General features: G+C 44.4%; 1 protein-coding gene across 1 annotated transcript; it reads right to left on the reverse strand.

Annotated features, from left to right (window-relative positions):
• Positions 1–522: 522 nt before the first annotated feature.
• Positions 523–27,642, reverse strand: LOC308486006 (acyl-CoA 6-desaturase-like). The gene is made up of 12 exons (XM_081022231.1): positions 26,965–27,642; positions 20,271–20,381; positions 16,637–16,834; positions 16,003–16,104; positions 13,869–13,994; positions 9,475–9,535; positions 8,289–8,365; positions 7,984–8,081; positions 6,279–6,375; positions 5,173–5,252; positions 4,315–4,440; positions 523–3,140 (listed from the first exon to the last, which is right to left on the reverse strand). Exons 1-12 carry the CDS (start codon positions 27,169–27,171, stop codon positions 3,089–3,091), a joined length of 1,335 nt encoding a protein of 444 aa, XP_080878357.1. The 5' UTR covers positions 27,172–27,642; the 3' UTR covers positions 523–3,088.

The following is a 27,642-nucleotide window of genomic DNA, read 5'->3' on the forward strand; positions in this document are numbered from 1 at the left end:
TGAGGCTAATTGTAGCTGAGTAACATCTGGAGGGCAAAATGTTGCCCGCACTTGCCCTCAGCTGAAGAGAAGAAGGCTATTGAGTTGAAATGGTTGAATCCCCAGATTTCTGTGGCTAAGCAAAGAGAAATCATCTGAGCAGGATGGAATACAAGATTAGAAGGTGCTGGGGTGGAGCGAAACAAGGTAGAAAGCTGCTACAGGTATGATAGAATTTGTTCTGGAACCAAAGGTTGGGCAAACAGAACCACAAGAAAATCAGAAGACTTCAGACCAAATGAGCTTTCATCTTGGAAGACTGCATAGGAGATGCTACAGAACATTTTTGGGTGGTTATTCCTGCTGGAGCAGAGAAATTGAAATACATTCAAGCAGGGCTTTTTTGTGACAGTACTGACTGGTTTGGAGCACCAGCACCTCTCTTTTCTTTGCTGCCCATGGCAGCCATTTTGTGCTGGCACCCACGGCACTTTTATCAATTTATGAATACTGGCACATCGTTTTTTTAATAATAATAAAAAAAAAAAGCACTGCATTCATGGAACCAGAAAGAGGCAGAGGACATGAATCAGCCAAACCTAAGCACTTATGTAATGATTCAATACTTAATTACATGCTTAAACTGCTCAGTTGTGTTTTTTGTTTAATACTCAAGTTTGGCTTGATTATGTCCAGGTAGATTAAGGCAATATGTAGTTGTGCTATTAACACTCTGGTGTTTACTTCCTATATTATGTATCAAGGTTATAAAATATGGAATGTTCCTTTTAGTTCTGGAACCAGGGGTTTCCAGATCCTCAGTAGAAATGCTATTGAATAAAGTATGGTAGCTACACATACTTGGCGGAAAGTAAGATTTATATTACCTGCCAAATAGTCAAGAGGCACTGAATAGGCATTAGAAGCGGAAATAATTGCAATCTCATTAACTTTTAGTTAGTAAGGACTAACCCAAAATTTCACTGGGTGTGGGCAGCAAGGTGTCTTTCTACTAATGGCCCACTGGCATTTAAATGTGGTCATTAGCAGAAAAAGTGGATGAACAGTGTACTTTATTTACAGTGCTAGAATTGTCGGCAGAAAGTATAAGATCCATGAACTGTGGGAAAAGTCCCAGAAACCATCTTTGAAGATACATGCCTCATTCACATATCTCATGGTTCTGGCCCATTGAGCTGGCTCACTGAATAAACTGGTTGCCCATGAGAGCACTCCCAGAAACCCCTGGAAGCATGTTCTCATGGGTGTATTTATTTTATTTATATCCTGCCATTCCTCCAAGGAGCTCAGGGTAGTATATGTGGGCTTATTCCATTTTCTTCCTCACATTCCTGTGATGCAAATTAGGGTGAGAGAAAATGACTGGCCTCAAGTCACCCCGCAAACTTCATTGCTGAGTGAACCTAGGCCTCCTCCACTGTCCCAACACACTTAATTGCTGCCCCAAGAGTGACCTGGGTATTTCCACATATGACCAACAGACTTTTGCATGGATGGCAAGAGGCATGCTTCCTAAATATCTGAGCTAGTTTAACTGAGATCATGAGCTAGACAAGGCTGCAAAGAAGAAGGAAAATCACCTAAGGTGGTTGAACTATATAGCAACACTGTACATGAGTTACCTGGGATCTTGTCAGTGTTAATGGATTCAGAAACAAATCTTAATCTTTAAAGCAAGTCACTACCGGCTGTAGAGAGTACCTTGTTTCATGACAGACCCTCAGATATTACATCTGAGACTAGAGGCAGAATGCTCCTGTGGGCCCAGAACGCAGTGGCCCAATTAAAGCCCACGCACACGTGCAGCTCTGAATAAAGCTAGTCAGCTGCCCAGGCTGGAAAAAGTGGGGGAAGACTAAACAGATGGCGCCTGCTTCTCATCCCGAAGCCTGGTCTGCTTTTGCCCTGGAACTGCATATGCGCAGACCTGACTGGTGAATCATGCATGCAGCAGCCATTTAAGTGCACCATCCCCTATCTGGTGAGGAGCACACATTGGAAAGCCTGCTTCCTTGCACACGTGGTCCCTAGCTGGATCAGGCTAGCTGACCCAGGGTGAATGGGAACTACACCCCATTGCAGAGAATGGGAAGTGGCCTGCAGAAACGTCAAGGCAAAACAAGTACGGTATATGGAATTTTGTTCAAACAGTGTGGCAACTGGAGAGAAAGGTTTGCATACATGTACATGCATACATGGAAAGGACCAGCTCTGAGCAAAGGAGACAGACCTGACCTAGCTGCTTAGACCTGGGCTTTAGAGTTCTCCTTTTGAAAAAGCCGAGAGCAGAGAATCCCCCAATGTAATTCTCCATTAGATTGGTGACAATATTTTGTTACTGGGTGGTTGTTGTTGTTTTTCAGAAACATGCTTCTGGCATTTATTGTCTCAGCTGGAGGCTAACAAGAGTCAGATGAGATGATCTCAAATGTCCCTTCCAACGCTAAGATTCTATGTAAGCCTATGATGCAAGGCCTGTATTTTATCTGAGTTTTGCATTCAGAGGCACTTCACAAATAATGAATATTATCACAATGATTAACTTATCTTGCCTTCCCTCCTCTTGTTTCAGCATCATTAAGGGGAAATGGGACCCAAGTCTGTTAAAAAGAGCCAGCCATGATTGTTTTGCAATTCAAACATCTGCAGAAGCTTGACTGCTTTGAAAAATAAAATCTGTGTAGATGAATCAAGTACCTGAGAGTCTGTGACAGTAATAATAGTAAGTAGTAAGTCTCAGGAAGAGGAACAGGAGAGTATCTCTGCCTATTTGCTTCTTCACTCACCCTCCCTTCTCAAAATACCCCCCCCCCCAACCTACTGGGCCAATTCTCAGCCATCACGTGTTCAGATCAGCATTTTCCATTCAGATTCTATGGACATTAACTGACCTGTCTGAAACCCTCTCTGATTTTAAATAGATCCCCTGAACCCACCCCAGCATCAATTTTAAAATACAGGAAATTCCCTTCAAGCTGTGTACACACAGATACACACTGAAATTGGACGATAAGAATACATATGTGAACACCCCCAGCCCCCAGTTCCCCCCTTTGCCTAACACCTTCCCCTTTGTTGAAACCCAGCTTCATTTATGGAGGTAGGCATCCAACCAGAGTGCTCCAGATTTCTTTAGGGACCTGTGGAGGAAGAAGAAGAGAGGCATGGCATTCCAGTGTTGGCATTGTCTCTAGAGCCATGTTCCTGCATTTACTTGTGCGTAGGATACTCGCGTGTAGCAACGGGGTGGGGTCATGCTTCTCAGTCCTGTCTCAGGTGTTGCATTCCTGTCGCTGCACCCTCCCAACCTTTTCAGAGGACTGGAAAGCAAACTCTTCACACAAAGCAGGGCACACAATTGTGTGAGCGTCCTCTTCACATGCAGCCCCTCTGCAGGGACCCCTGACCACTAGGTCCAGGTCGTGGCCGACTCTGGGGTTGCGGCGCTCATCTCGCTTTATTGGCCGAGGGACAGCTTGCAGGTCATGTGGCCAGCATGACTAAGCCGCTTCTGGCGAACCAGAGCAGCGCACGGAAACGCCATTTACCTTCCCACCGGAGCGGTACCTATTTATCTACTTGCACTTTGATGTGCTTTCGAACTGCTAGGTGGGCAGGAGCTAGGACTGAGCAACGGGAGCTCACCCTGTCGCGGGGATTCAAACCGCCAACCTTCTGATTGGCAAGTCCTAGGCTCTGTGGTTTAACCCACAGCACCACCCACGTCCCTCCTTGCATGTTACTTGCATGGGTGCCCTACATGCAAGTAAAAACATGAATAGGGCTACACTCATCTTCCCAAATCTGGATTTATAGAGCATGTTGATAACAACCTATACTTAAATTGTGAATTCCAATAGTTATTTAATGACCAAGGCACATTGTCTTCCTGGACTGTTCTTCCAATGGATTGCACAGGAGCATTTAAATGCCTGTTAAGGTGCCTGGCATTCCAGTGCTGCCTCCTTTTCTCCTTCCATTACCAGGTTCCAGCATATCATTTGTTTCATAAACGCTGTATTTGTCAATTTCATCTCGCTCTGCCTTTTCTCTTTCACAACAACCTAGCAAAGCTGGCTGGCTTGACCAATGGCAACTACTGTGGTTTAAAAGGAATAGGCAAGGTAATGTCCACAGGCCAAGCTCACTTGCAGAGAATTCCCAGCTCTAAACATGTCTGCGGCAAATGTCTGCACAGCAGTTGAGTTGGTTGAAGGTTCTGCCAAGGATATGGGCTACAGGCCTTGCGATGTCTTGCCAGATTTTCTAGATGCGCTAGGTGAACACACTGAAAACCCCCGCCCGTTCTCTTACCCAACAATGTCTGAGAATGCTTTCATGATAGGCTTTTCTTCATAAGGGACATTGTACTTGGCACAGAGGGACCTCACCAACGGTGCTATCTTGTGGTAGTTGTGGCGCGGCATCGTGGGAAACAGGCTATGGTAAAACAGAAAGGAGAAAGCTTGAGGAAGGCCTCCATAGACTCCGTCCTTGGGGAAATGCAATGCACTGCCTTGCACATTTGCTTACAGGAATAAGCAGCAAAATGTAGTAGTGGAAGAAGGGACTGTACCCACTTCAGACTACAAGTGTATGGTCTCTGCTGGTAGAAAACTAGCATTGTATGGAGGAGGCTGGGTTAGAACCCTAGACCCTGATGCTGGGTTTTACTTGCAGTAATTTTTTAAACATGGGAAGGCATTCAAAAGTAGCCGCCTCATCTAGTAGCTTGAAGGTGAACATCCCTGTACATCCCTCAAGGCTCTGCCAACCCACTCTGCTGCCTGAGTGCATGGCTGGTGCTGGTGTGTGGGTGTGTGTGTGTGTGTGTGTGTGTGTTGTCAGTGCAGACAGTCCAGCACTGAAATATTAGCAGAAGTCATCCAAACATCATGAGCAATTGTTTTCTGCTTTTTGTATCTAACACCGGGGTTTTATTTCAATCATATTGTAATGTTATGTTCTTTTGCTGTTAGGCACTGTAGCCACTTAGTGTGCAAGTGTGGGATAGAAATAATGATTTCAAAAATAACAACAAGGTAATAATTACCCTGCTTTTCACCCTTCCTTTTTTATGGGTTTCCCGTTCCCCCAGGGGGATTCTATTGTATCTTATGGGGTCTATTCTTTCTAGCAAAGTTCCTTCAGGCCCAAACATTGCATACTTACTGGTGCTCTATTTGAAAGTTCAGGTGTCCACTAAACCAGTCGTTGAAAAAGGATTGTTCAATGTTGCAGGTAGCTGCCAACTGCAGAATTCAAGGAGACAAAACAGGGAATCTTAATGAAGCCCAGACTTGGAAGCAGATCAAGTGGATTTCATAACAAGCTCTGCTCTTCTGTCACTGTCTGTGGTTCTAATGCCACACTCTGCCATCTTGTATTCTAAAGCCACAATCCAAGGAAGTCTCAGATTGCACCTGTTTACACAGGAATTCCCTTGATCTCTCTACCAATCTCCGGTTTTAATTGCTGTGTTGTTTTAAGGGGATTGCTTTATTCCCTCTTTTAATTATGAATGTTTATATTTTAAAGTTCGTGTCACTGGTTTTTATATTTTCAAAATTGCCAAGAAGCCCATTTTGGCACATAGAGGTTTAATAAATTAAGAAATAATAGTAATTGTGCAAGGGCTTCCATGTGGCCCTCTTGTTTAAATGAGGGCCATCTAATTTAAGCAAATGTTCTTCCCATGGCCACTGCACTGCTTAAATAGGCCCATCAGTTTTGGAAGCCTGAACCAAGAAATCTAATGTTGGAAATAGTTATAACACGCGGTCTGGAGCCACTTCAAATATACCTTGTATAGATGGCAGCAAAGAACTTCATGGAAGTCTGTAGTGCAGTTGTCAGAAATATGACATTCACTCATATATCAATGGAGAACGGGCTATCTACCACCAAAAATGTAATTTTAAGGGTTAGTTATGGCAGAGGTCAGGAGCAATTGGAGGGTTGCTGCTGCTCTGCACATGGCCTACCAGCAGCAATCACTGCTCCTTATTGGGAGGGAGAGAAGGGAAGCTGCTGGGTGCAGTGTGGGGGCATCGACAGAGACCATCTGCCACTCCCACTGATCTGCCTGCACAGCACCAAACTTCCTCAGTTAGCTTTATTTTTAGAAGAATCCCATGACACGGACACAAAGGCTTAAGTTTTCCCCAGATTGCACCCCACAGTGCAATCCCAGAAATCCCACCAAGTTCAGTGGCGCTTGCTGTCTCATTAAGGCTGTGCAAGATTTCAATAGTTCAGACTTTAGCGACCCAGTTTACCTGAGCACTGAGCCAATCTCTGTGCTTGTCATTGTCGATTTCCATTGGGATGTGATTCATCTGTGTGACCCATACAAACCAGTGACTTTCCATGAACCTTAAAAAAAGACAAAACCCACACAATTCAGCCTTGTATATCTGGATAGATTAATCCTTGGACAAAACTGTGCTCCGTTAGTGCAGGGGAAATGGAATTCTTGCCTGAATAATCAAAGGAGAGCCTCCCCCATTCTGTACAGACATCTTAGGGGTTGCTAGGTTTTCCAGTGGAAAGGGTAATTGGCATTTTGCTCTGCCTTTCTATATTGTGATACACTTTCCATTTACTTATTTAATAATTTGCATATTTATTTTCTATCCTAAGCAGAGACAAGACAGCTGTTCATTTGGGATAAAAGAATGTTGTTGGACTTCAGCTCCCATCATCCCCTAGCCACTGCCCACGCTGGCTGTGACTAGTGGGAGTCCAACTACATCTATTGGCCATCAATTCGGTGCCTCTGCTGTAGCCACGTAGCCTGTATTTTAAGCAGCTCAAAGAAGAAGCTATAAAACCCCCCAAATAATAGACACCCCAGCTTCATAGCAGACTGTGTTTCTCATATTTACTCCTGGCAACAGTACTGGGGAAGGAGGTGAAGCTGGAATTTTCCACTGGACTGCTTGACATTTTTTTGTGTCTTCTCCAAGGGATTTCATCAGTGACAATTATAGTAGCAGAAAGGACTGGTTTGTACATGGTTATTTTTTCACTTGATAATGGGAGCTTATCTGAACAGCCTAACACAGATACACTGCCAGATTCCCCTCAAGCACAGGGCTGCTAAATGGAGGGAGTTCACCAGATTCATAGGACTGTCATTTATTCAATGAGTCTGAAGATATATTTTTTAATATACCCTGCATACTGTTACCTTAATAATATTACTATTTGTCATAGGATCAGTTCAGAAATGCATAAATGAAGACAAATGAATGGGTTTTTTTGGAATGAATGTGAGCTGTTTGCAAAGATTATCAGAGGAACATCTGCTGATGGCTATCAGAAATAAACAGGATTTAAAATACCAGAGTATGGGATGGCAACACAACATTCCTTGGAAGAGGAATGTCACATTTCAGGAAAGTTGTACTCATTTGCCTAGAGGTACCCCAGTGGGGGCATGAAAATCCATGCAAAAGAACTAGCATTCTTAAGAACAAGAAGCACCATGGTGAGGGTGACAGTGAAAAGACCTTGGAATCCTGAGGCCTGCCATGCAATCCCCAAAGCCTTCTAGTTCAAAGAACAGATCCAAACATGCTTTGCAACCATCTCTGGTAACTAAATTCCTGCAGAACATGTGTGAATGTGTTGAATGTTTGAGAACTCTTGAATAAATAAAACCAATGAAGCACTTTTGAAAACTGTGCACTCCTGCTCCTCCTCTGATCTCGGGCTGCATTCACGGCACAGCATTTGGTGTACAGTAAACAAGCACAGGGAAACTTTCCCTCAGAAAAAGAGAGCTAAAAAGGAGGAATAAGTTGGGAAGAGATGGGATGCAGCAAAGCCTGAGGTAGAACTAGTCAGCAAAGATAATACAGCGTAGTAGACCAAAGATGGATGACTGAAAGAGGTAGAAACAGTGTGATTAGGCTACTCTGAAGACACTCCTTAGTTCCACTGTTGGAAAGGGGAGGTTCAGCAAGAGGGAAACTTTACCTGACGAAGGTGAGGAGACACAAGGATCCCAGAACTCCATAGAAGGGGATATATAGGGTGAAATAGCGTAGGTAGTAACTGAAGGCCCAGGCCAGGTCCTAAGGAGAAAAGGCAGAGGTTACGTGTTGCAAGGGATAACGCTGCCTCCCTCCTTCCACCAGTGCTCACTTCCACAGAATATGCAGAGAGATGCCTCTTCATTTCCCCCAGGAAGATCTCCTTGGAGTGGCCCAAGCCATTCAACTCCAATGGAATGAATGGGTTTTAATGAAGGCAATGCAGGGTATGGAGGATCTTTCACTTACCGCCCAGAATTTGTGTCTGAACATGGTCATGAAGATTTGCATTTGGAAGTAAACTGGAATGAGGAGAGGTGGAAAAACTGAAAGGAAAACCAGAAGGCATTAGAGGAGGCAGGCAGGCATGAAACATAAAATGGCACCCTGCAGCTGGACAATGACCTTAACATGAAAGTTAGGGTCTGGAGGGAAGTGCTATCACTCTGGGAAAACATGGCAAGAGATTCTGTTTTGGTCTGTGTTCTATCCAACATCTCAAGATGTTAAAGAGACTAGGATACCTCTGCACCGTTCCAGAAAGGCCCAGTGCTTCTACTTACAACCAGTTCAGCTATTTAGAAAACAGCAACCACCCATTTTAACTAGCATTCTGAACCACTTCAAAGTGCAGGTGGGTAATGCCAAGTTTTAATTCTCCACTAGGACAAATGATTCCCCGTATGTAGGAACTAGCACCTCAGTTTTAGAATAGCTAGCTCTCTGGATACAGAGAATTTACGACATGAGGAAATACTTAAAAATTACACTCTAAAATGCTGTAGTCCCAGGAGGGTTCTCTTGATGCTTGTTCCTAGTTTAACTAGAGTTTATAGACTAATAACATTTATTCTTCACACGGCAAGAACCTGAAAAAAATATGATGGAGCTCCATGCTTTCTTTAATAGAGTTGTGTGGAGTTGCATCATTTATGCCACAACAGCTAGTGTGGTGTAGTAGTTAGCAAGTTGGACTAGGTCTCCCAAGACCTAAGTTCAAACCCCTACTCAGCAATGAAGGTCACTGGATGTAGTCAGTCACAACTTCTCAGCCTAACCTACATTGCAGGATTGTTGTGAGGATAAAATGGAGTATGTGGGCAGAAGAACCATGTATACTGCTTCTCGTTGGAGGGGTGGGATAAAAATGAAACAATGGCAGAAAGGATAGAGTCAAGAGAGAAATACGTGGCATGGTTCTGACTGGATTCTATGAGTTTCCAAATATGGAATACAATGAACGCTCAGAAGTGAATGAAAGGAGATCTACCCTATTGCTGCACATCAGAAATGTAGCAGGAGGGATCTTAATTCCTACACAGGGAGGGGCTTGTTAGGACATAAAGAATAACTGTTTAATCGCAAAGGAATTTCAAGCAGGCTCCTGCCTGCACCTACATGTAGGAAAGCGAAAGAAGGAAATGGAGATACTCACCAAAAAAGAAGTATTCGTGCTGATGGTTATATGGGAAGTATTTCAGCTTCTTCTTTCCATACTGAGGAAAAAGAGGAAAAAGGGGCCTTCTCAGTGGTAGCTCCACAATTGTGGAACTAACTTTCCAGGGAGATTTGCCAAGCTCCCTTTCATTTTAGGTCTTTTAGGTGTACTTTGAAGCCTTCCTGTTTCAGAAAGCCTGTTAAGGTTACAATCCTAGGTACGTTGCCTAGGAGCAAGTCTGATTATAATTGCCTTTGTTTTAGTGGACTCCTATTTAAATTGTCATTGTGCTTCTTGTATAGTTGTTATATTGATTTTTTATTGTTTGAAACTGTATTTGTATCAGATTAATATTGTAAGCTTTTTTCTGACGATAGAGGATTATATTCACTCATTTAAGCCCACTTGTTATTACATTTCATTTCTGCTATAATTCCCCCACCCCCGCAAGAACCCCTAATACCGTATTTACATGAGCCATCGAATCTAATGCGCACCTCAATTTTCAAAACCTTGAAACAACAAAAAAAGAGTATATGCTGGCAAATGTAAATGCGCACCTTAATTTTTGCATTGTAATTTGGCCAAAAAAGTGCACATTAGATTCAAGTAAATACGGTATTTACAGTCAGGTTTTTAAATATCAACTTTTCTTGTCAGCTGTGGTAAGTAAGAATTGCCATCAGGCAACAAGTCATCATCATCATCATCACCACCACCATAATCTTATTATTTATACCCCGCCCAGTGTATGGGAGGGGGAAATGGAAGGGGGGCCAAGGGAGGAGAATGTGTCCCCAACAATCATTCTGGGCAGCCAAAACCATGGTTTTAGCAAGATGGGATCTTTACACCTAGGCTCTATGCATAGTGGGGATGGCAGAACTCATTCACCATTCTCCAGTTTACTGTATGGCGGCTCTTTCCTCAATTTTTTGAAAAACTGAAATGAGACCACTTTCTTTTAAAGGTTCGTCGTTGGAAAACAGCACACATATTTCTTGAGCCTGCTGGCTCAAACCGATTGCTTCGCCTTCACAAAGGTCAGATAAATGCCAATTTTCTGCTTAGATGGACTTTAGACAAGTGCCAACTGGATGATATGCTGACAGTTATGTCCATGAAAGAAAGGAAAACCAGCCTCTTCCTTTTCACAAGTTTCTGTGTGCTGCTAAATCATTTTTCAGTTTTTATTGCTGTTGTTGTTATGATCATAATCACCATTTATAAATAATGATATTATTTTTAAATGTTGCATGTTGTACGGTCCGTGCCAGCAGGCTCACAATCTGATAGGTACAATGCTAAGAAGAGCGCAAGCAAATTCAGGCACCTGTTGATAAAGTTACAATTATCAGCTTCGAAATGGCCGAGTGTTGAAGGTTGGCATAGCTCCATTGTTAATTTTGTTTGAACATAATGAACCAGGCCAAATCAAGCGGTGTTCCTCGAGGGCACGCAGCGCTCTAGACACCATGATCAAACAGCATTCCTCTACGACACAAGGTACAACCTGTACACAACCATGCCCAGTTTGCCCCATCCCCTGTTTACTTTGAAAATATTCAGTGCACTCCTCCTGGCTGCGGCTTTGGATTTAACGGCAAGCATCTTCTTAGTATGTGATGCAACAGCACACAGAGGGTTGCTGTGGCAACCATTTTGCAGAGCTCCGCTGAAAACTATGTTTATTTCTGGTTATTATTGGCTGAAGATCATTCTTTGCACTTCTGATCCAGAGTAAACTTGTGTTCCAAGAAAACAACCCATCAAAAGGATAACATACAGCTGCAGCGCCCCAGCATTATAAAAAAAAATGTATCAAAGAATAATATCTTACTGCCCCCTTTTCTTTCCCACCTATAGGAGGTCTATTTCCTGTTTTCTTAGAGGTGGTTCTCATATTAAAGGTGCAGGTGTGCTCTTGCAAGTCACATCTTTAGCTGAGGATAAGTGCACATCTAAGAATCATAGAATCATAGAGTTGGAAGAGACCACAAGGGCCATCGAGTCCAACCCCCTGCCAAGCAGGAAACACCATCAGAGCACTCCTGACATATGGTTGTCAAGCCTCTGCTTAAAGACCTCCATAGAAGGAGACTCCACCACACTCCTTGGCAGCAAATTCCACTGTCGAACAGCTCTTACTGTCAGGAAGTTCATCCTAATGTTTAGGTGGAATCTTCTTTCTTGTAGTTTGGATCCATTGCTCCGTGTCCGCTTCTCTGGAGCAGCAGAAAACAACCTTTCTCCCTCCTCTATGTGACATCCTTTTATATATTTGAACATGGCTATCATATCACCCCTTAAGCTCCTCTTCTCCAGGCTAAACATGCCCAGCTCCCTTAGCCGTTCCTCATAAGGCATCGTTTCCAGGCCTTTGACCATTTTGGTTGCCCTCCTCTGGACACGTTCCAGTTTGTCAGTGTCCTTCTTGAACTGTGGTGCCCAGAACTGGACACAGTACTCCAGGTGAGGTCTGACCAGAGCAGAATACAGTGGCACTATTACTTCCCTTGATCTAGATGTTATACTCCTATTGATGTAGCCCAGAATTGCATTGGCTTTTTTAGCTGCCGCGTCACACTGTTGGCTCATGTCAAGTTTGTGGTCAACCAAGACTCCTAGATCCTTTTCACATGTACTGCTCTCAAGCCAGGTGTCACCCATCTTGTATTTGTGCCTCTCATTTTTTTTGCCCAAGTGCAATACTTTACATTTCTCCCTGTTAAAATTCATCTTGTTTGTTTTGGCCCAGTTCTCTAATCTGTCAAGGTCGTTTTGAAGTGTGATCCTGTCCTCTGGGGTGTTAGCCACCCCTCCCAGTTTGGTGTCATCTGCAAATTTGATCAGGATGCCCTTGAGTCCATCATCCAAGTTGTTGATAAAGATGTTGAATAAGACCGGGCCCAAGACAGAACCCTGTGGCACCCCACTAGTCACTCTTCTCCAGGATGAAGAGGAACCATTGATGAGCACCCTTTGGGTTCGGTCAGTCAGCCAGTTACAAATCCACTGAGTGGTAGCATAGTCAAGACCACATTTTACCAGCTTCTTTACAAGAATATCATGGGGCACCTTGTCAAATGCCTTGATGAAATCAAGATAGGCTACATCCACTGCATTCCCTTCAAGAGTGGGAGAGCATCTGGCCTTGAATGCAGGAGGTCCCTGTTTCAACCCCCAGCATCTCCAGGCAGGGCTGGGAATATCCCCCATCTGAAATCTTGAACAGCAACTGCCAGTCAGTGTAGACAATATTGGCAAGATCCAGTCCTCAAAGCAGGCAGTGAGCTTTCCCTGTTTAGGGAAGTTTTTAATGTTTGATGTTTTATCACATTATTATTATTATTATTATTAATCTGTTGGAAGCTGCCTAGAGTGACTGGGGAAACCCAGCCAGATGGGTGGGGTATAAATAAATAAATTTATTATTATTATTTTTTTATTAGTGCAGCTTCATTCTAGGTGAGTCTTCTGCAAACCAGCCACGTAGAGAAGCCAGCTTTGCTATCACATGGAAGTATGATAGTAGCAAGGATGGCCTCACAGTAGCACCAAATGGCCAGTTCCATACATGAATGAAACTGCCTTCAACATGAGATGTGACTGGTTTTTAGGAGAACTCTAAAGACTCCCCACCCCCACCCCGGTCAGCTTTTGGATGAAGATAGGTCAGTTTTATTCTGGTGATGCTGTGCCAAACATCATGTTTTCAGATGTGCTGTGCTGTAGATCATGATTTTATGGTTTTAATAATTTGTGTCTTAATGTGTTGTGATCTGCCTTGGGCGGGCTAGCCCTAAAAAGCAGTCTATAACTAATACAATAATAAAACCATTCTGTTGTTATTGTTGTTTGCAGATAGTCTCCGAGTCATTGGCTCTGTCATCCAAATCCAAGTTTGTGCCTAATGAAGTCATCCCATTATTAGCACAAGGGGTTCCACTATGCAACAGGACTTCCTCCCCCTCCTCTCTCCTTGCGTGCCCCCAATCCTCCAGAGCCGATGGGGGCGGGCAAGAGACTTACAAGGAGAGGAAAGGGAGAGGAAGCATAGGTGGAAGTCTTTGCACTAATGAGACAGCTTTGTTTGATACAACCCATAGCATTTAATTCATATCCAACTGGTATGAAATTCAGAGTCCTAAAACTGGTAGGGTCAGTATTAAGCCACGGATTAGAATGTGGATGACAGTTCTCCCCTACAAAACTTGACCAGTCACAAAGTCCAGATAAACTGGCCTGCGAAAGAGTTTTGCCCCTCTTGTTTGCTAGTCATTGAGGTGCCACATAACTGTGCTGGGTTCCCGTCCCCCCACAAACATGCGAAGCGGGTTCCCAACTCTTGGAAACAAAATGCGACTTGATTTCACACCCCCTCTTCTTACCTCGACAGGCTGCGTGTCTCCCAGGACAAAGAGGTGCACCATGTTCACGTCCGGATCCTTCTTGAAGATGTTTGGCTTCGCATGGTGCTGGAAGTGACGGTGATTCCACCAGTTTGCTGAGGCGCCCTGCAGGAAGAAAAGATTTGCACGGTACATGGGGAACTCTGCTTTTTCAATGCATTCGTGTACACAAAAAGATGCCATGCAATATTATAATAATGAAAGGGGCTGGGAACTAGGTACAATAGTCAGTTTGGCTCCCTCGAACTCTTAGCTCCTTTTTCCTCTTGAGGTTTGAGTACCAATTTAAAGCGGCGGACCAGAAGGCCAGCTTGCTGCTCATCACTGGCCTAGTAGGCAAGCTGGCTGTTGGGGCTGCTCCAGATCATTTCCAAAAACTCAGGACAGACAGAACGCCTTTGCTCACAAAGAAGCTTTCAATTCCAGCCCCAGGCCATGTTTATGGAAAGCAAGTACAACACCTATTCATAGACCCTGGAGGTCCCCAGAGGAAAGCAAGGAAGCCTACAGCTTGGAGCAAACAATGTGGGCATTATCGAGAAATTAGCTAGCCAGTCCCAAAAGCCTTATCTGGGTTTTATGTGGCAAGGATAAACTGCTCCAGCCAGCATTCCTTATTGCTCCATGGTTTGTGATCTTGAATGATAATCTGAAAGGAGGCACTCAAAAGAATGGCCATGAATGTCCATTCCAGGTGATGCTAGTCTTGCTGCTCTGTGTCTTTAACAGTTGCCTGGTAACTGCAGCAACAAAGCTTTTCCTGACACTTTATCTCCACACCAGGAAAAGCTTAATCTGCTTTCCATCTGTGTGTCAGGTTGCTGCTAAAGGCACAGGAGCTGGGGGGCGGGGCGGAGGGAGTTGACAGTCCTAGGTGACATACTACTGATTCTCCTGGAGTATTTCAAGTTGGTGGTTCTTAGCTGTGATTGGCTGGCTAGATCTGTTGAATTTCTGCCTTTCAGGCACAGGCCCTCTGTTGGTTAAAAGGTGGTAACTATTATTGGCTCGATCCTTATCTTCTGCCATAGCTCTTCAGCCTATTAATGGATTCTTGCAAGAAGTGATTTCCTCATCCTGAGCTCTTGAGCCTCTAAACTCATTGTATTTATTGTGAAATCTCTTGGACTCAGATCTTCCAGCTTCTGAGCTCTGAATTTATAAAATCCCTCACTTTGGGGTAAAACAGGTGAGACATGCTTTGATCTGGAATGTCCACACACTGATTCCATTATTTTTTTTCAATTTTATACATTTCAATTATTTTACAATCATTTTAATATTTCAAAACATGACTTCCTTCCCCCTCTTTCTGCAGTTCCTTAGATTTATTTTTAATATTTTCTGCATATCCAAATTAACTTAATTTGCTCATTTATTCATCTACTTTATATGTATACTCTTTTTAAAAATCTCTTGTAATACTTTCGGGATTGACTCTACTGGATCTTCTACAGATATCACCATGTCGTCTGCAAATGCTTTTAATTTATATTGTCTCTGTCCCACTCTTATACCTTTAATATCTTGATTACATCTTATTCTTTGCACCAATACTTCCAAACTATTATAAACAACAAAGGTGACAACAGGTAGCCTTGTTCCTTTAGTTATTCTACCATTCTCCGTCAGGATTCCTTAACAAACTTAAAGGGAATAATATAGTCATACAAGTTTGACTGTGGCTAATGGTTCAGATTTTGAAGGGAATTTATATATATATATATTGCTTGAGATACATTTATGTCAGTTCACAAGCTATACCCTCTGTGGGCACAACAACCTGTTCATCTAGAATAGATTCATTCCAGCTTATTCCTTGCTAAAGCAATCAGACACAAGAGCTAGAATTTACTGTTTTTTATCACTTGGAAGAGTGAAGTAAGCTGGCCTCCAGCTAAGATTGTGCTCTTTTTGTCCTGCTCCCTTAAAAGCTGCATGACAGGCAGAAATCCAACAGGCACAGCACTTCCCAGTGATGGGGAATGCATGATCCTTGGGATCTTTGTCAGTTCAGAGGTTTTTAAAGACACACTCCTGCCAGGAGAAAGATGGCAACCTTAACCCCATCATTTCTTACTGCAGTTATTTCCTTAATGGGAAATGACCTTACCTTCAAGTGACCAATCACAAACTTATGAACTAAGTGGTTCCATGTAGACTTCTTAAACACAGAGAGGTGTCCAAAGTCATGCTGTAGCCATCCAGCCTGGGCCTTGGGAGGAAAGAGAATGATCATGAGAGAGAGGAAAGGCATCCCTAAGAGAAACTTTATATCAAAACCTAACTATAAGTGCTTTCTCTTCAGTTTCCTTTACATCAATGGTTCCCAAACTTCTCCCCACTCTGGACCACTTGAAAATTGTTGCAGGGCTTTGTGGACCACTTAACGATTTCCCTGGCTGTTCTAGCAATTGTAATGTGCTGTGTTAGATGCTGTATGGTTTTTTAAATTGTTCTTTTATTGCTTATTTTATTTCTTACATATTGTGTTTCATCACAATACAAATTGTAGGTTTATTTTTTGAGGGTATTTTGATTCAGTTGTATTATAATAGGGAATGAAACACAACACAGTATTAAAGATGGCCCACCCTTCCAGTAAAGATTGACAATTAATAAGTTACAAGTTGTTCCATGCTATCTTCAGTGCCTTTTTGAAGCAGTGACAGTATGTAATTTTCAAGGCATGGATGAACTAGGAGGCAGATGACTGCCCATTCAATATCCATAGAACCAAGTTTCACCTGGGAAACTGCAAGGACGATGGCAAGGAGGAAGGTTGTAATCCAATTAGTACCACAGTATGAAACCATAAGCCAAGCCAGAGCCTCCATCACAAGGATATGACCCAAGTAAAGCGAAAAAAACACAGGATCCGCTTGGAATAAGTTCATGTCTTCTGCTGTCTTCCTCAGGGCACGGAAATCTTCCACCAATTGAGACTGCAAAGTAGAAAAAAAGGATATTAAAAGAGGTCCTCTAGATACCAAAGGGACTTAGGCACACTAATTTTATTTGGATTGCAAATTGTGTAAAAGAAAATTATATGCCAGTGTTTTTGGCAAGAGCAAGATGGCTCTCCCTCTCTGAACAAATGCATCTCTCTCGATGAGAAAGAACACAAAACAGACTCTCCCACACACAAACATCCAGAAAAGGCCATCCATGAGTGAAGGAAGTGCCTGCCATTTCCACATTTCCCAATGTATTTTGTCTATTTCCCACCCCGCTTTAAAAAACAATAATAACCACACAAGAAAGGGCCATTATAACCTTGGCAAGGGTACCATGCTGAAGCTTCCTAAGGAAAGTGGGGGCGAAGCGGAGGGGGGGAGGAGTCTGTAGACAGTTATGCAAACTCAGTTCTGCAAAACTGTGGAAATACTGCAGCATAAAACTCAACCGTTTTCCAACTGCCCCTGCCTGCAGCCCCAATTTGTTTTCCAAAATACCCCTTTCTGCGGGAATAGATTTTGGAACAGCACAGCCTCTGTTTGCAGCAAAAATCATCCAAGACTCTCAGCGTTTGTCACTGCACTGCACTGCACTGACTGTGAATGCACCCTAGAAAAGGTTACCAGATGCCCCCGTTTCCCAGGGACAGTCCCTGGATTTACAAATCAGTCCCCTGACAAATTCCATTGAAGTTGAAAAGTGTCCCTGGATTCATTGAAAAAAATCTGGTCTTCTGCTTTGCACCTTACTAGGGGAGGTCAATATTTCTTTCACAAAATCTGGTCTGCCATTACAGTACTGAACTCCTCATGGAAGAGTCTCTGATAAGCTTTCTAGGAAACCCTGCTGCCTGCTGAAATGTAGTCTGAACCGCTATTCCCTTTGGCATAGGAAGCCCTCAGCTCTGCAGAGTGGTGTTCCTGAGGGAAAGCAGCTCACGAGGCACCTGCAGGTTAATGTTTAGACACTGGCTGGCTGTCATCAATGCAGTCATCCAAGAACGAGAGGCGACAGAAAGGGCTTCCTTTTGCAATCAGCCAAGTGGGACGAAGTGCCTGAATAATTGATAGCCGGAACATTTGGGATTTGAGGGATCCTGAGTGACACGGCGACGTGAGGCCTGATGGGAAAGACATCTGTGGATCTTGTTTGCAAAGCTGCCCTCCAGGCCAGAGCTTAATATTTCAGATTATGAGAGATCTACGCATGGCTGGTTTCCTATCCGTTTGGAATATATATGGACGACTGGTTTGGTTATGTGGCCAGTTGTACTGGGAACAGACTCCTGACAGGCCCATGAAAATTCTCTGGACGTTTTATGTTACTTGGTTAATTTACATTCAGGACTCTTCGTTTCTTTGCAACACTCCCCCCTCCTTCTCCCTGCCTCCTCTTCTATACCTAGGCCTTGTGTGAGGTTTTCCTTCAAAATATTGATTCTGTAACATAATAGCAACTCAGCTAATCTCTCTCTCAAGCTCTCTCTCTCAAGCTCTCTCTCTCTCTCTGTGTGTGTGTAAAAGTCACAGGTTTATTTCCAGCAGGCTCCTTTTCCTGTCTCTCGCCTTCGTATGTCGTCTCCCTCCAGCCTTCCCTTCTCTCTCCCTGCTTGTTTCTTGCAGCCTGCTTTCTTCAGGACTACATTTATCTTTATCACACCCCCCCCCCCAAATTGTATGGCATTTGCATATATTTTTGTTTAATGTTAAGTTGCTTGGAGACCTTAGGGTGACTAGCGACTAATAAGCTTAATAAATAAAGAATAAATTATCTGCACATTAAAGGCAGTCAGAAGCACTCCTGAAGCCACATGTCTCTGGAGATGTGTCCCTCCCCCATTCCTCATTAAGGCATCTAACAAAACAGCTCATCTAATAGCTAGGGATGGCTTTCAAATGGAAAGTTAATTGCAAACTTGTGTCCGCCTCATGCTTTATTCTTTACAATTCCTTTTCTTTCTTTTTACAGCCTGTGTGACCTTGGGTGGTGGTGGAATTATCGTCACAATTTCCCATCAAATCATTGTTCTAGTTCTTTTTGGAGGATTCTAAGATACAGCATTTATTAAGCAAAGTCAATGTTGGTAGGTTGGACTTACATTGTCCTAAGCCCATCTGAGAAAAGGGAAACCTCTAAACCTGAAGTTTACTAAATATTACACCTTCCCTAAAACCTTTTTTTGCACATACAGCAAAAGGAGGTAGCAGTAGACTCCAGGGACATAGTACCTCAGTTCAAATAAAGCAAAGGCAAGCTGAAACCCAAGAAGTCTTGCAGTATCAGTTCTTCCTATTAAATATCCACTGTATTACAACCCTTGATACAGTTCTGGATGGTAGTATTTAATCCTCAGATGAATCAATGTTCTATGCTTTCTTTGACACCTCAATCCTATAATGTATTTTATGACCCTATAGAAATGTCTACACAGAAACCCTGAATCTGGCGTTATGGCATAATCATTGTGCTGATATTTTCTGTGTTTGCTACTGCTATCCTGTTTTCTTTCTTGGGTATCCACAGACTAGTTTAAACTCTGATCAATATATCTGTGTAGTCTCAAGGTATATTACTTTGCAGTAAAATATCGAATTTGGGCCTGCAGCCTCCAAGTGCATGCTACTGTCACTGGTTCATGCCTATCCACATACAAAGAACTCCCAGAGCTTGTGAGGTAGGACTGCACTTTGCAGAAGCCAGGCTATGGTTACCATATTTAAAAAAGTAAGTGGCAGTCCTACTAATTCATCTTCACCAAGTTTCTCCCATGGGATAAATAATTTCAGCTTTTAAACAGATTTGCCTGGGATAGGCTGGATTGTCTGTAAGATACTCCCCTTCCGACACTCAGTGCAATTCTTCAGTCTCCAATGAACGTTTGTCCTCCAAATAACCACTTCAAATATTGTGACACACTTTACAGAACAAGCTCATGAGAGATACTAATGTAGAGTAAAACACAAAAAAGAAAACTGACTCTAGATCAGGGGTGTAGACCCTCTGGCCCGTGGGCCAAACTTAGCCTGATGGCATCCCTATTTGGGTCGCAAGGTTGTTTTGGCCAAGCCATATCCACTCATCATGAACTTGACATCATATATGACATTAGGTGTGAGGCAAGTAAGGACAAAGCCTAAAAGGAACAATGGGCACTTTAAGGGGAACTCCTGTTTGCTCTTTTGCTGGAGCAAGACACGCTTTCATCGGCCATCAGTTGATGGCTGGCAGGAACATGCTGGCAGGAACTTGCTCCAAGAGGGGAAAGTGGTTTCCATTGAAACTGTGGTTATGGAAAGCACTTCTCCCTCACAGTACTGCTCCTTGAACGTCTGAAAACCAGAGGGCTGTTTGAAAGCCCTTCTGCAAACAGCCCAGTGCCATCCTTCAAATATTCACTGAACAGGGAAAATTGCTCTTACTCACGTTCTGGCCTCTGTCTTGGCTGGGTTCTCCTGGGGCAAGTTCTCCAATCAATAATGGCTTAAGAAACTTTCTCACAAACACAGGATCAGGGTGAAAGGCCTTAAATGCATCCTAGAATGAAGAAATATACAATTGCTGTTCAAAGAGCTGTTACCCACTCTTCCTTATATCTCATAATCATTTTCCCTTTAGGATCTAGAAACTTCTTTCTACATGCAAAAATCCTGCATGAGCCAGTGCAGAGCTAATTCCCCGAGTGGTTTGATAACCAATCCCTCTTCTCAGGGAACTCTGGGAATTGTAGCTCTGTGAGGGGAATTGGGGTCTCCCAACAAGTCTCAGCACCCTTAACAAACTACACTTTAGGGCAGGCATCCCCAAACTCGGCCCTCCAGGTGTTTTGGGACTACAACTCCCATCACCCCTAGCTAACAGGAGCAGTGGTCAGGGATGATAGGAATTGTAGTCCCAAAACATCTGGAAGGCCAAGTTTGGGGATGCCTGTTTTAGGGGAAGCCATGACTTTAAGGTGGTGATACTGGTTTATATGTATTGTGCAGACGGGGCTTTATTGTAGGAATCAAATAATATTCCTTCTGATTACACATTCCCAACACACACACACGCACTAGTATATAACATTGAAAATCTCCACCTTCCAGCATATTTATTAGCAGATAAGCAAACAGAAAACAACATGATATTTTCACAGCCAAAGAGTGAGTGGGTGGCAGAACTAGGAATCCTAATCTTATGGTGCTTTATTCCTAGGGACTGGTCTGACTCAAGTCATTGTCTCTAATGAGTCCTTTGTTGTCCTTGCTTATGGAAAAAAAGGAAACCTTAATTAGCAAGATTAGCTTCAGCAGCTTAATTCACTTGGGAAAAGCACTGGAACAGGGGACAAGGAGAAAATAAATTAGAAAATGCTGGAAAGGAGAAAACAAGATAGGAAATAATATACAGATAAGGATAGCTATTAAAGCATAAATGTGAGGCACCATGGAAATGTTATCACCAAATGTGATCTCTGTGTGCAAGCTGCTACCTGAATCTGCAGTCATCAAGAAACGAACAAGCATGTGCATAAGCCTAAAGGATTTGTAACTGAGGGAAATTTCCAACTCCTTATCTTCCCCTAGAGCCATATAAAATCCCTAACTCCTTCCTAATTCCCAGCAGACAACACTCTTGCTTAAAGTTGTGCATTGCTAATTCACCTTGTGGCAACATAATCTAAGGCTGGGCGCACCCAGACAATGAACATTTTGGTGTGCTCATTAACTTCCAGAGTCTACATGAAATGAAGGCTTCACCTTTAATTGGTACCAAATTTTTCCATGTGGTGAACAGGCGTTGTTGGGGGTACTGGAGTACAATTTTTAGCCTGCAGCACAAAACTCCTACTGTCACTGCAAGAGGATCAGATGTGAGAGAGCTATCTGCACTGTATAATATAAAGCCAAACAAGGGGAGTGTAGACAACCATTATGTGGGCAGGCCCTTTGTGCCACTCCCTGTCAAAACACTGGATGCAGCATCACTGGACTTCTTCCTCCTCCTTTTGAAACGAGTATAAACCTGAAAAAAGCGAAGGAAAGAAACCCTTCCCACATACTTCGGCCCCCTCTGATACCCAAAACAAATGGTACAGTGGCTTGGAAGGAAAATGAAAGGTTGTGGGATGGGGGGGGGGGCAAGCCAGGGAAGCTTGCTGCCGAGTCACACAATGCCCACCAAAGAAACAGCTAAGTGTTTAGGGAGATGACAATTGGCCTTACAAAAGATACTGGATAAGCACTGTTTAATGCTAGGGAAAATTTGAGCCTCCTGGGAACCGAATGGTCTTCATTACAACCCAGTAACCGTACCTTCCTAGCACTGGATTAAAGGACCTGGCAAGCCCTCTACTGGGATCATATTCTGGGGTCATAGGCCTTTCTGACTTATATGTCAGACTCATATACTGCATGCACACCACATTTTCTTTGCAAAGCAGCCATGCTATTTTGTTGAACAGATATCCATCTCTTTCTAGGTTCTTGAACACATTGCTAGCAGATGGCAAGCAACAGTGGCATCTCCTTGGGAAGCACTAAATGGCTTCAAAAATGCACTGTGAATGAAGTCACACTTGCAGTAAGGGTTTATGCAGTCTGAACCTGGCCAAACAGGAGACAGTCCTATGGTCTTGGAATTGGCTGGCGGAAGCTTCAAGGGCTCGATGTGACTTTGGGGCTTGCACTATCAGCTTCCTTGCTCAAACTGTGTGTGTGTTTGTGTGTGTATATATACAAGGTACCGTAAGTCTCTATCATTGCCTCACCCAAAATGAAAAACTAGCTTGCAACATCCTAAAGAAGGTGATCAGGCCTGTCACCACACTCCTGAAGTTCAAACAGAATTATGGTGGCAAGCAAGCAAGCAATGGTCACCTTCAACAATACACTTAAAAGAACATGATGCTGCAGATTTGGCTCTGTGTGTCCCCCCACCCCCATAAGTACAAACACTTCCACATGTGCTGGTTCATGAGACTGATAGCTTTGTAGTGGATGTACAACATTTGGGAGAAAGAGCATTCATGAAATCCTAGAAGGGATGAAAAGGCAATGCAGCTAAACCAGTGACAAAAGCTGGGAGCCATCAAACTTGCTTCTGCAAGTTGGGAAACTGTCATATCTGGTAACCTCTAGGTTAGTTTACTGCAATGCATTTTACACTGGGCAGCCTTTGAAGACACTTTGGAAACTACAGCTAGTGTAGTATGCAGTCGCAAGATTACTGACTTGGTCCAGAAGGTCTGAGCACATTACACTGATTCTGGCCTGACTGCATTGGCTACTGATGAGTTTCCCAATTCAATTAAGTGCTAGTTTTAACCTATCAAGCCATATGCAGCTCAGGACCACAATACCGCAAAGGCTGCCTTTCCCAATATGAATCCGCTCAGAGCAAACAATCTTCATCAAAGACCCTTCTTTATGTGCCTTATCCAAGGGAGCTGTGGAAGGTGGTCACATGAGAACAGGCCTTTTTGGTAGTGGTTCTTCCTGTGTGTGGAATGTTCTCCCCAGGGAAACATGCCTGGTGCCTTGGTTTTTATGGGCCAGGCCAAGACATTTTTATCTACCTAAGCCTTTGGTAGTTATACCAGCTTCTACTGTGGTGCTTACCTTTTACTGATATGAGATAGGTTTTAACCTTATTGTGTTGGATGAGCATTTTAATTATTTTGTATTGTGCACTGTGTTTAAATTTCCTGGTTTTTATTTGACTTCATATATATATATATTGTTAAGTTGCTTTGAGACTAAGAAGCACAACAATACATAAAATAAAGGAGGTAATTTGTTTTTAAAACGTTGCTCCACAGAATCACACAATCCAGACATTTCAGCTCATTGTGTCTCTTCAGTCTTCTTTTTAAATGTTGCTTTGAAAAACCCCACTGTGATTTAAGACAACAAAGACAATAGAATCACTGTGTGTTTCAGTTTGGGAAGTTCAGAGATGAGTGGGAAATGAAAATTACAATGTAAATGATTTAACAATAAAACTTGCAGATTGGCAGGACATCTGGACCAATTGATTTTAATACATGATGGCTGTGTTTCGAAGAATGACAAGTTGAAAGCATGTAGTTCTTCCCAAGAACACAAAATGCAGCGAGTGCTTTATAGACAGTGGACAGAAGTAACCACAGCCAGAAACATGCAGCCAAGGTACCTGGCCAAAAACATCCGTTCTGGCTACAATTCTTGTTCATCCTGTATGACAGATAGACACAACCAATGGAGAAGCACAAGAGAGACTTAATGGAGCCATGACTCGATACAGATTCACATTTTCTCTATATGTGAAAGCCTGTGGCTGCTTTTGATTAACACAACTGTTTGCAAATATACTCCTAGAAGTTACTGGTACACATGCTGTCTGACATGCATGTAGAAGGGTGGAGAACAAAAGGCATACTCACCTGCCACCTCTGAAGGTGGACTTTGCTGCATTACATGAATGTGTGATTTCATCCTCACTTTTTGAAGATCTGTTTTAGATACTGGGGCTTAGCCTGAGAATAAAGCTGGGAACCTGTAGTCCTCCAGGTATGCTGGACTCCCATCAACCCCAAGCAGTATGATCAATGGGGATGATGGAAAACAATAATGATGCTCTGAGTATTGCCAGGGTGCTTCACTTTCCCATGAGTGATCACAACCAGCTGTAACACATTTAGGATTTGTCCTCAGTGCCTCTCAGGTCCAGAATACTTCCCTTGCCCTCAGTTTCAAAAATAGGATGGAAGAAGAAAGTAGAAAACAGTGCCTCTGAGCACATGCAAAGAGGCTTTCCTTCATCATCAGGTAACTACAAACCACATTCACCTGAGGAAAGGTTTCCAGAGCAGAAAATGCAGCTGGAACACATTGCTGAGTCCCATCACCTTCTACGTCCCACCTGCTGGCACACAATCTCCCTGCATTTCCTGCTTCTCTTAATGGGTATATCCAGGTGGTTGAAATGATAAAAAGACCTCATACACCTACAAAGGGCTACCTTTGAAGGTGACCCGGAAACTACAACTAATCCAGAATGCGGCAGCTAGACTGGTTACTGGGAGTGGCCGCCGAGACCATATAACACCGGTCTTGAAAGACCTACATTGGCTCTCAGTACGTTTCCGAGCACAATTCAAAGTGTTGGTGCTGGCCTTTAAAGCCCTAAATGGCCTCGGTCCAGTATATCTGAAGGAGCGTCTCCACCGCCATCGTTCTACCCGGACACTGAGGTCCAGCACCGAGGGCCTTCTGGCGGTTCCCTCACTGGGAACCAGGCAGAGGGCCTTCTCGGTAGTGGCGCCCACCCTGTGGAACGCCCTCCCACCAAATGTCAAAGAGAACAACAACAACCAGACTTTTAGAAGACATCTGAAGGCAGCCCTGTTTAGGGAGGCTTTTAATGTTTGATGTATCACAGTATTTTAATATTTCTTGGAAGCTGCCCAGAGTGGCTGGGGAAGCCCAGCCAGATGGGCGGGGTATAAATAATAAATTATTATTATTATTATTATTATTATTATTATTATTATACAAAAGGCCTATCTAGTTCAGTTTTCTGTTTCCCACTGTGGGTCCTCTTGAACATAAATGGACCTTGGTATCTAAAAGCTTGCAGGCTCCTGGGGGAAGGCCAGCAGAAGCTGGGGAAATATCCAGTTCAGAATGAAATACCCCCAAATGGAATGAGAGTAAAAAAAAAAAAGTTTCTGGTCATTCAGATAGGGCTGGGATACAGCAAGATGCTGAGCATCCAGTAGGCAGTGATAGCCCAAAGGGCCATGGGAGGGAGAATGACCATGCCAAGCAAATCCACAGAGGATGCCACGTGCAGATATGGTCTCTAAGCTATGATAGAGGGAGTGGGGTGCTTGGTTTCAAAAGCAATCATAGAAAGGTGAGCATAAAGGAAGTCTGGTCAAATAGAGAGACGCAGCAGTATACAATTATCTTAATGGGATGCAGTTAGGGCAAACTTTTTGAAGCTGAGGTCCACATTCACTTGAGGGAAAGTGATCAGGGGCGCATGCAAGCGGTGGACAGGGCTAAAGTCAGAAGTGAGGAGCAGCACAGCTTCCCCTCCTCTCTGCTATGTCTTCCCTCTACCGCTTCATTCATCTCTCTCTCTCTCTCTCATTCTCTCTCTCTCTCTCTCTCTCTCTCACACACACACTTATACAACTTGTTTCCCACAGGCATCTAGTTGGCCACTTTCCCCAAACCTCTCTTCTCCTGTCGTAATCCACTAAACCAGAACCTGGGTAGACAAAAGTGCTTTTTCAAAGCTTGTATGGTTAAACTATGGAATACTATCACAACATGTGAGGAGGAATAGCAGCTGGGGAGAGCTGCAACTCTTGTGCCCATGTCCAGCCTGTGGGCTCCTCAGAGACATGATCTGACTGGCCACTTTGGGAAGCAGGATGCTGGGCGAGACGGGCCTTTCCTTTGAGCCGCACAGTTCTTAACACGCGACTATCTTCCCCGCGCTGTGCGTCCTGCCCGGAGCTAAGCCTCCGCTGGCCGGCTGCTCCCCTGCAGCTTGCGCTTTCAGGAGCCGCAGCTACTAATCTTGCAAAGGCATCCTGGTTTTGCTCCTTCCCGCCGCCGCTATGCCTCCTCTGCTGCCGTTACTGAAACAGGAGCCCGGTTTGGGGGGTGGGGGGTGGAATGAGGCTAGCCAACCACTAGCTGCAGAAGCAGCTGCCCGGGCGAGGGGAGGACGCCACCAGCTCCTTTCCTTACGTGGGGGGGGGGGGTCTCAGGGGAAAAACCCTTGCAGAAAGAGCCACCCGAGCGCAGCTCTTTGGCCGGCCTGCAGGCAAACCTCTCTCCTCCCCGCTCTTGCATTGCTACAATGCTCCTTCTGCAGCCTCCCAGCCGCCGGCAACCTTCCAGCTTGCAAGCACCCCATTCTCTTTTTGCATCCAGTCCCCGTTTCATGCCAAACGGCGGTTCCAGCCAGCCCTGCGGCTGCAGCGAGCTCCGCGCTGCGGATTTGCCAGCCCTGCGGCTGCCGCCGGTTCCCTCCCTTCTTCAAAGCAGCAGCAGCAGCAGCAGGTGAGCGGCGGCGCAGGAGCCGGGCGGCAGCAGCCATTTGCGCCCTGCCAGCGGCACCGGCAGCCGGAGCCCCTTACCGTGGCATCTTCGCCGGCGTAGTGGCTGATCACGCGCAGCCCCCCCGGGTGTCGCTTGGCCCACTGGGTGATGTTGTACACTTTCCGCTCGATCACCAGCCACTTGTCCGTGTGCACGTTGTGCTTCTGGATCTCCTCCCAGGTGTACGAGGGGCTCGGCGCCTCCCGCTCGGCGCACATCCCGCCTTGCTCCTCGCCTTTCCCCATGACCGGCTTCGGCGCACTGCTTCGACGGCTCGGCTTCGCGCTTGCTGGCGATCCCGCGAGGCGAAAGGCTCCCCGCCTCTCCGCTCCGGTTTAACTCGCCGCTGCGCCGCCCCCCACTCCACGCCGCCCCCTCCGCGTGCTCTTTGTCTTCGCCTTGCCGCCTGCCAGCCCTTGTGCAATTTCTGCCGGCTCCGCCGCCTGCTCTGAAGTGCCCCCTAGGCTGCAGCGGCGGACTTTTCCCTCGCAAATAATCCCTGCGCCAGCCAGCCAGGGGGGAACCTCAGCCTCTCCATCCCATTCCATGAATCACCGACGAGGATTCCGGAGGGTAATCAGCAGAGCTCCTCCTCCAATCGCCGCTCTCCGCCGGCCAAGCGGGGCTCTGCCATTGGCTGGCGCTAATCTTTCGAAGGTGAAGGCCGGCTGACCTCAGCTTAAAACTTGGAGAAGCCTTGATATTGTGAAGCGGAC

The sequence above is a fragment of the Podarcis pityusensis genome (assembly GCF_964106645.2).
Source record: "Podarcis pityusensis genome assembly, chromosome: 1".
NCBI lineage: Eukaryota > Metazoa > Chordata > Lepidosauria > Squamata > Lacertidae > Podarcis > Podarcis pityusensis.

Bases quoted from the DNA above. Each gene is read 5' to 3' on its own strand.
- LOC308486006 (XM_081022231.1), bottom strand. From the start codon at position 27,171: ATGGGGAAAGGCGAGGAGCAAGGCGGGATGTGCGCCGAGCGGGAGGCG. The intron at 8,082-8,288 runs GTAAGTGAAAGA...TTTTCTCCTTAG, and splicing joins TCAGACACAAATTCTGGGCG to GACCTGGCCTGGGCCTTCAG. The intron at 4,441-5,172 runs GTAAGTATGCAA...GTTTTACCATAG, and splicing joins AACTTTCAAATAGAGCACCA to CCTGTTTCCCACGATGCCGC.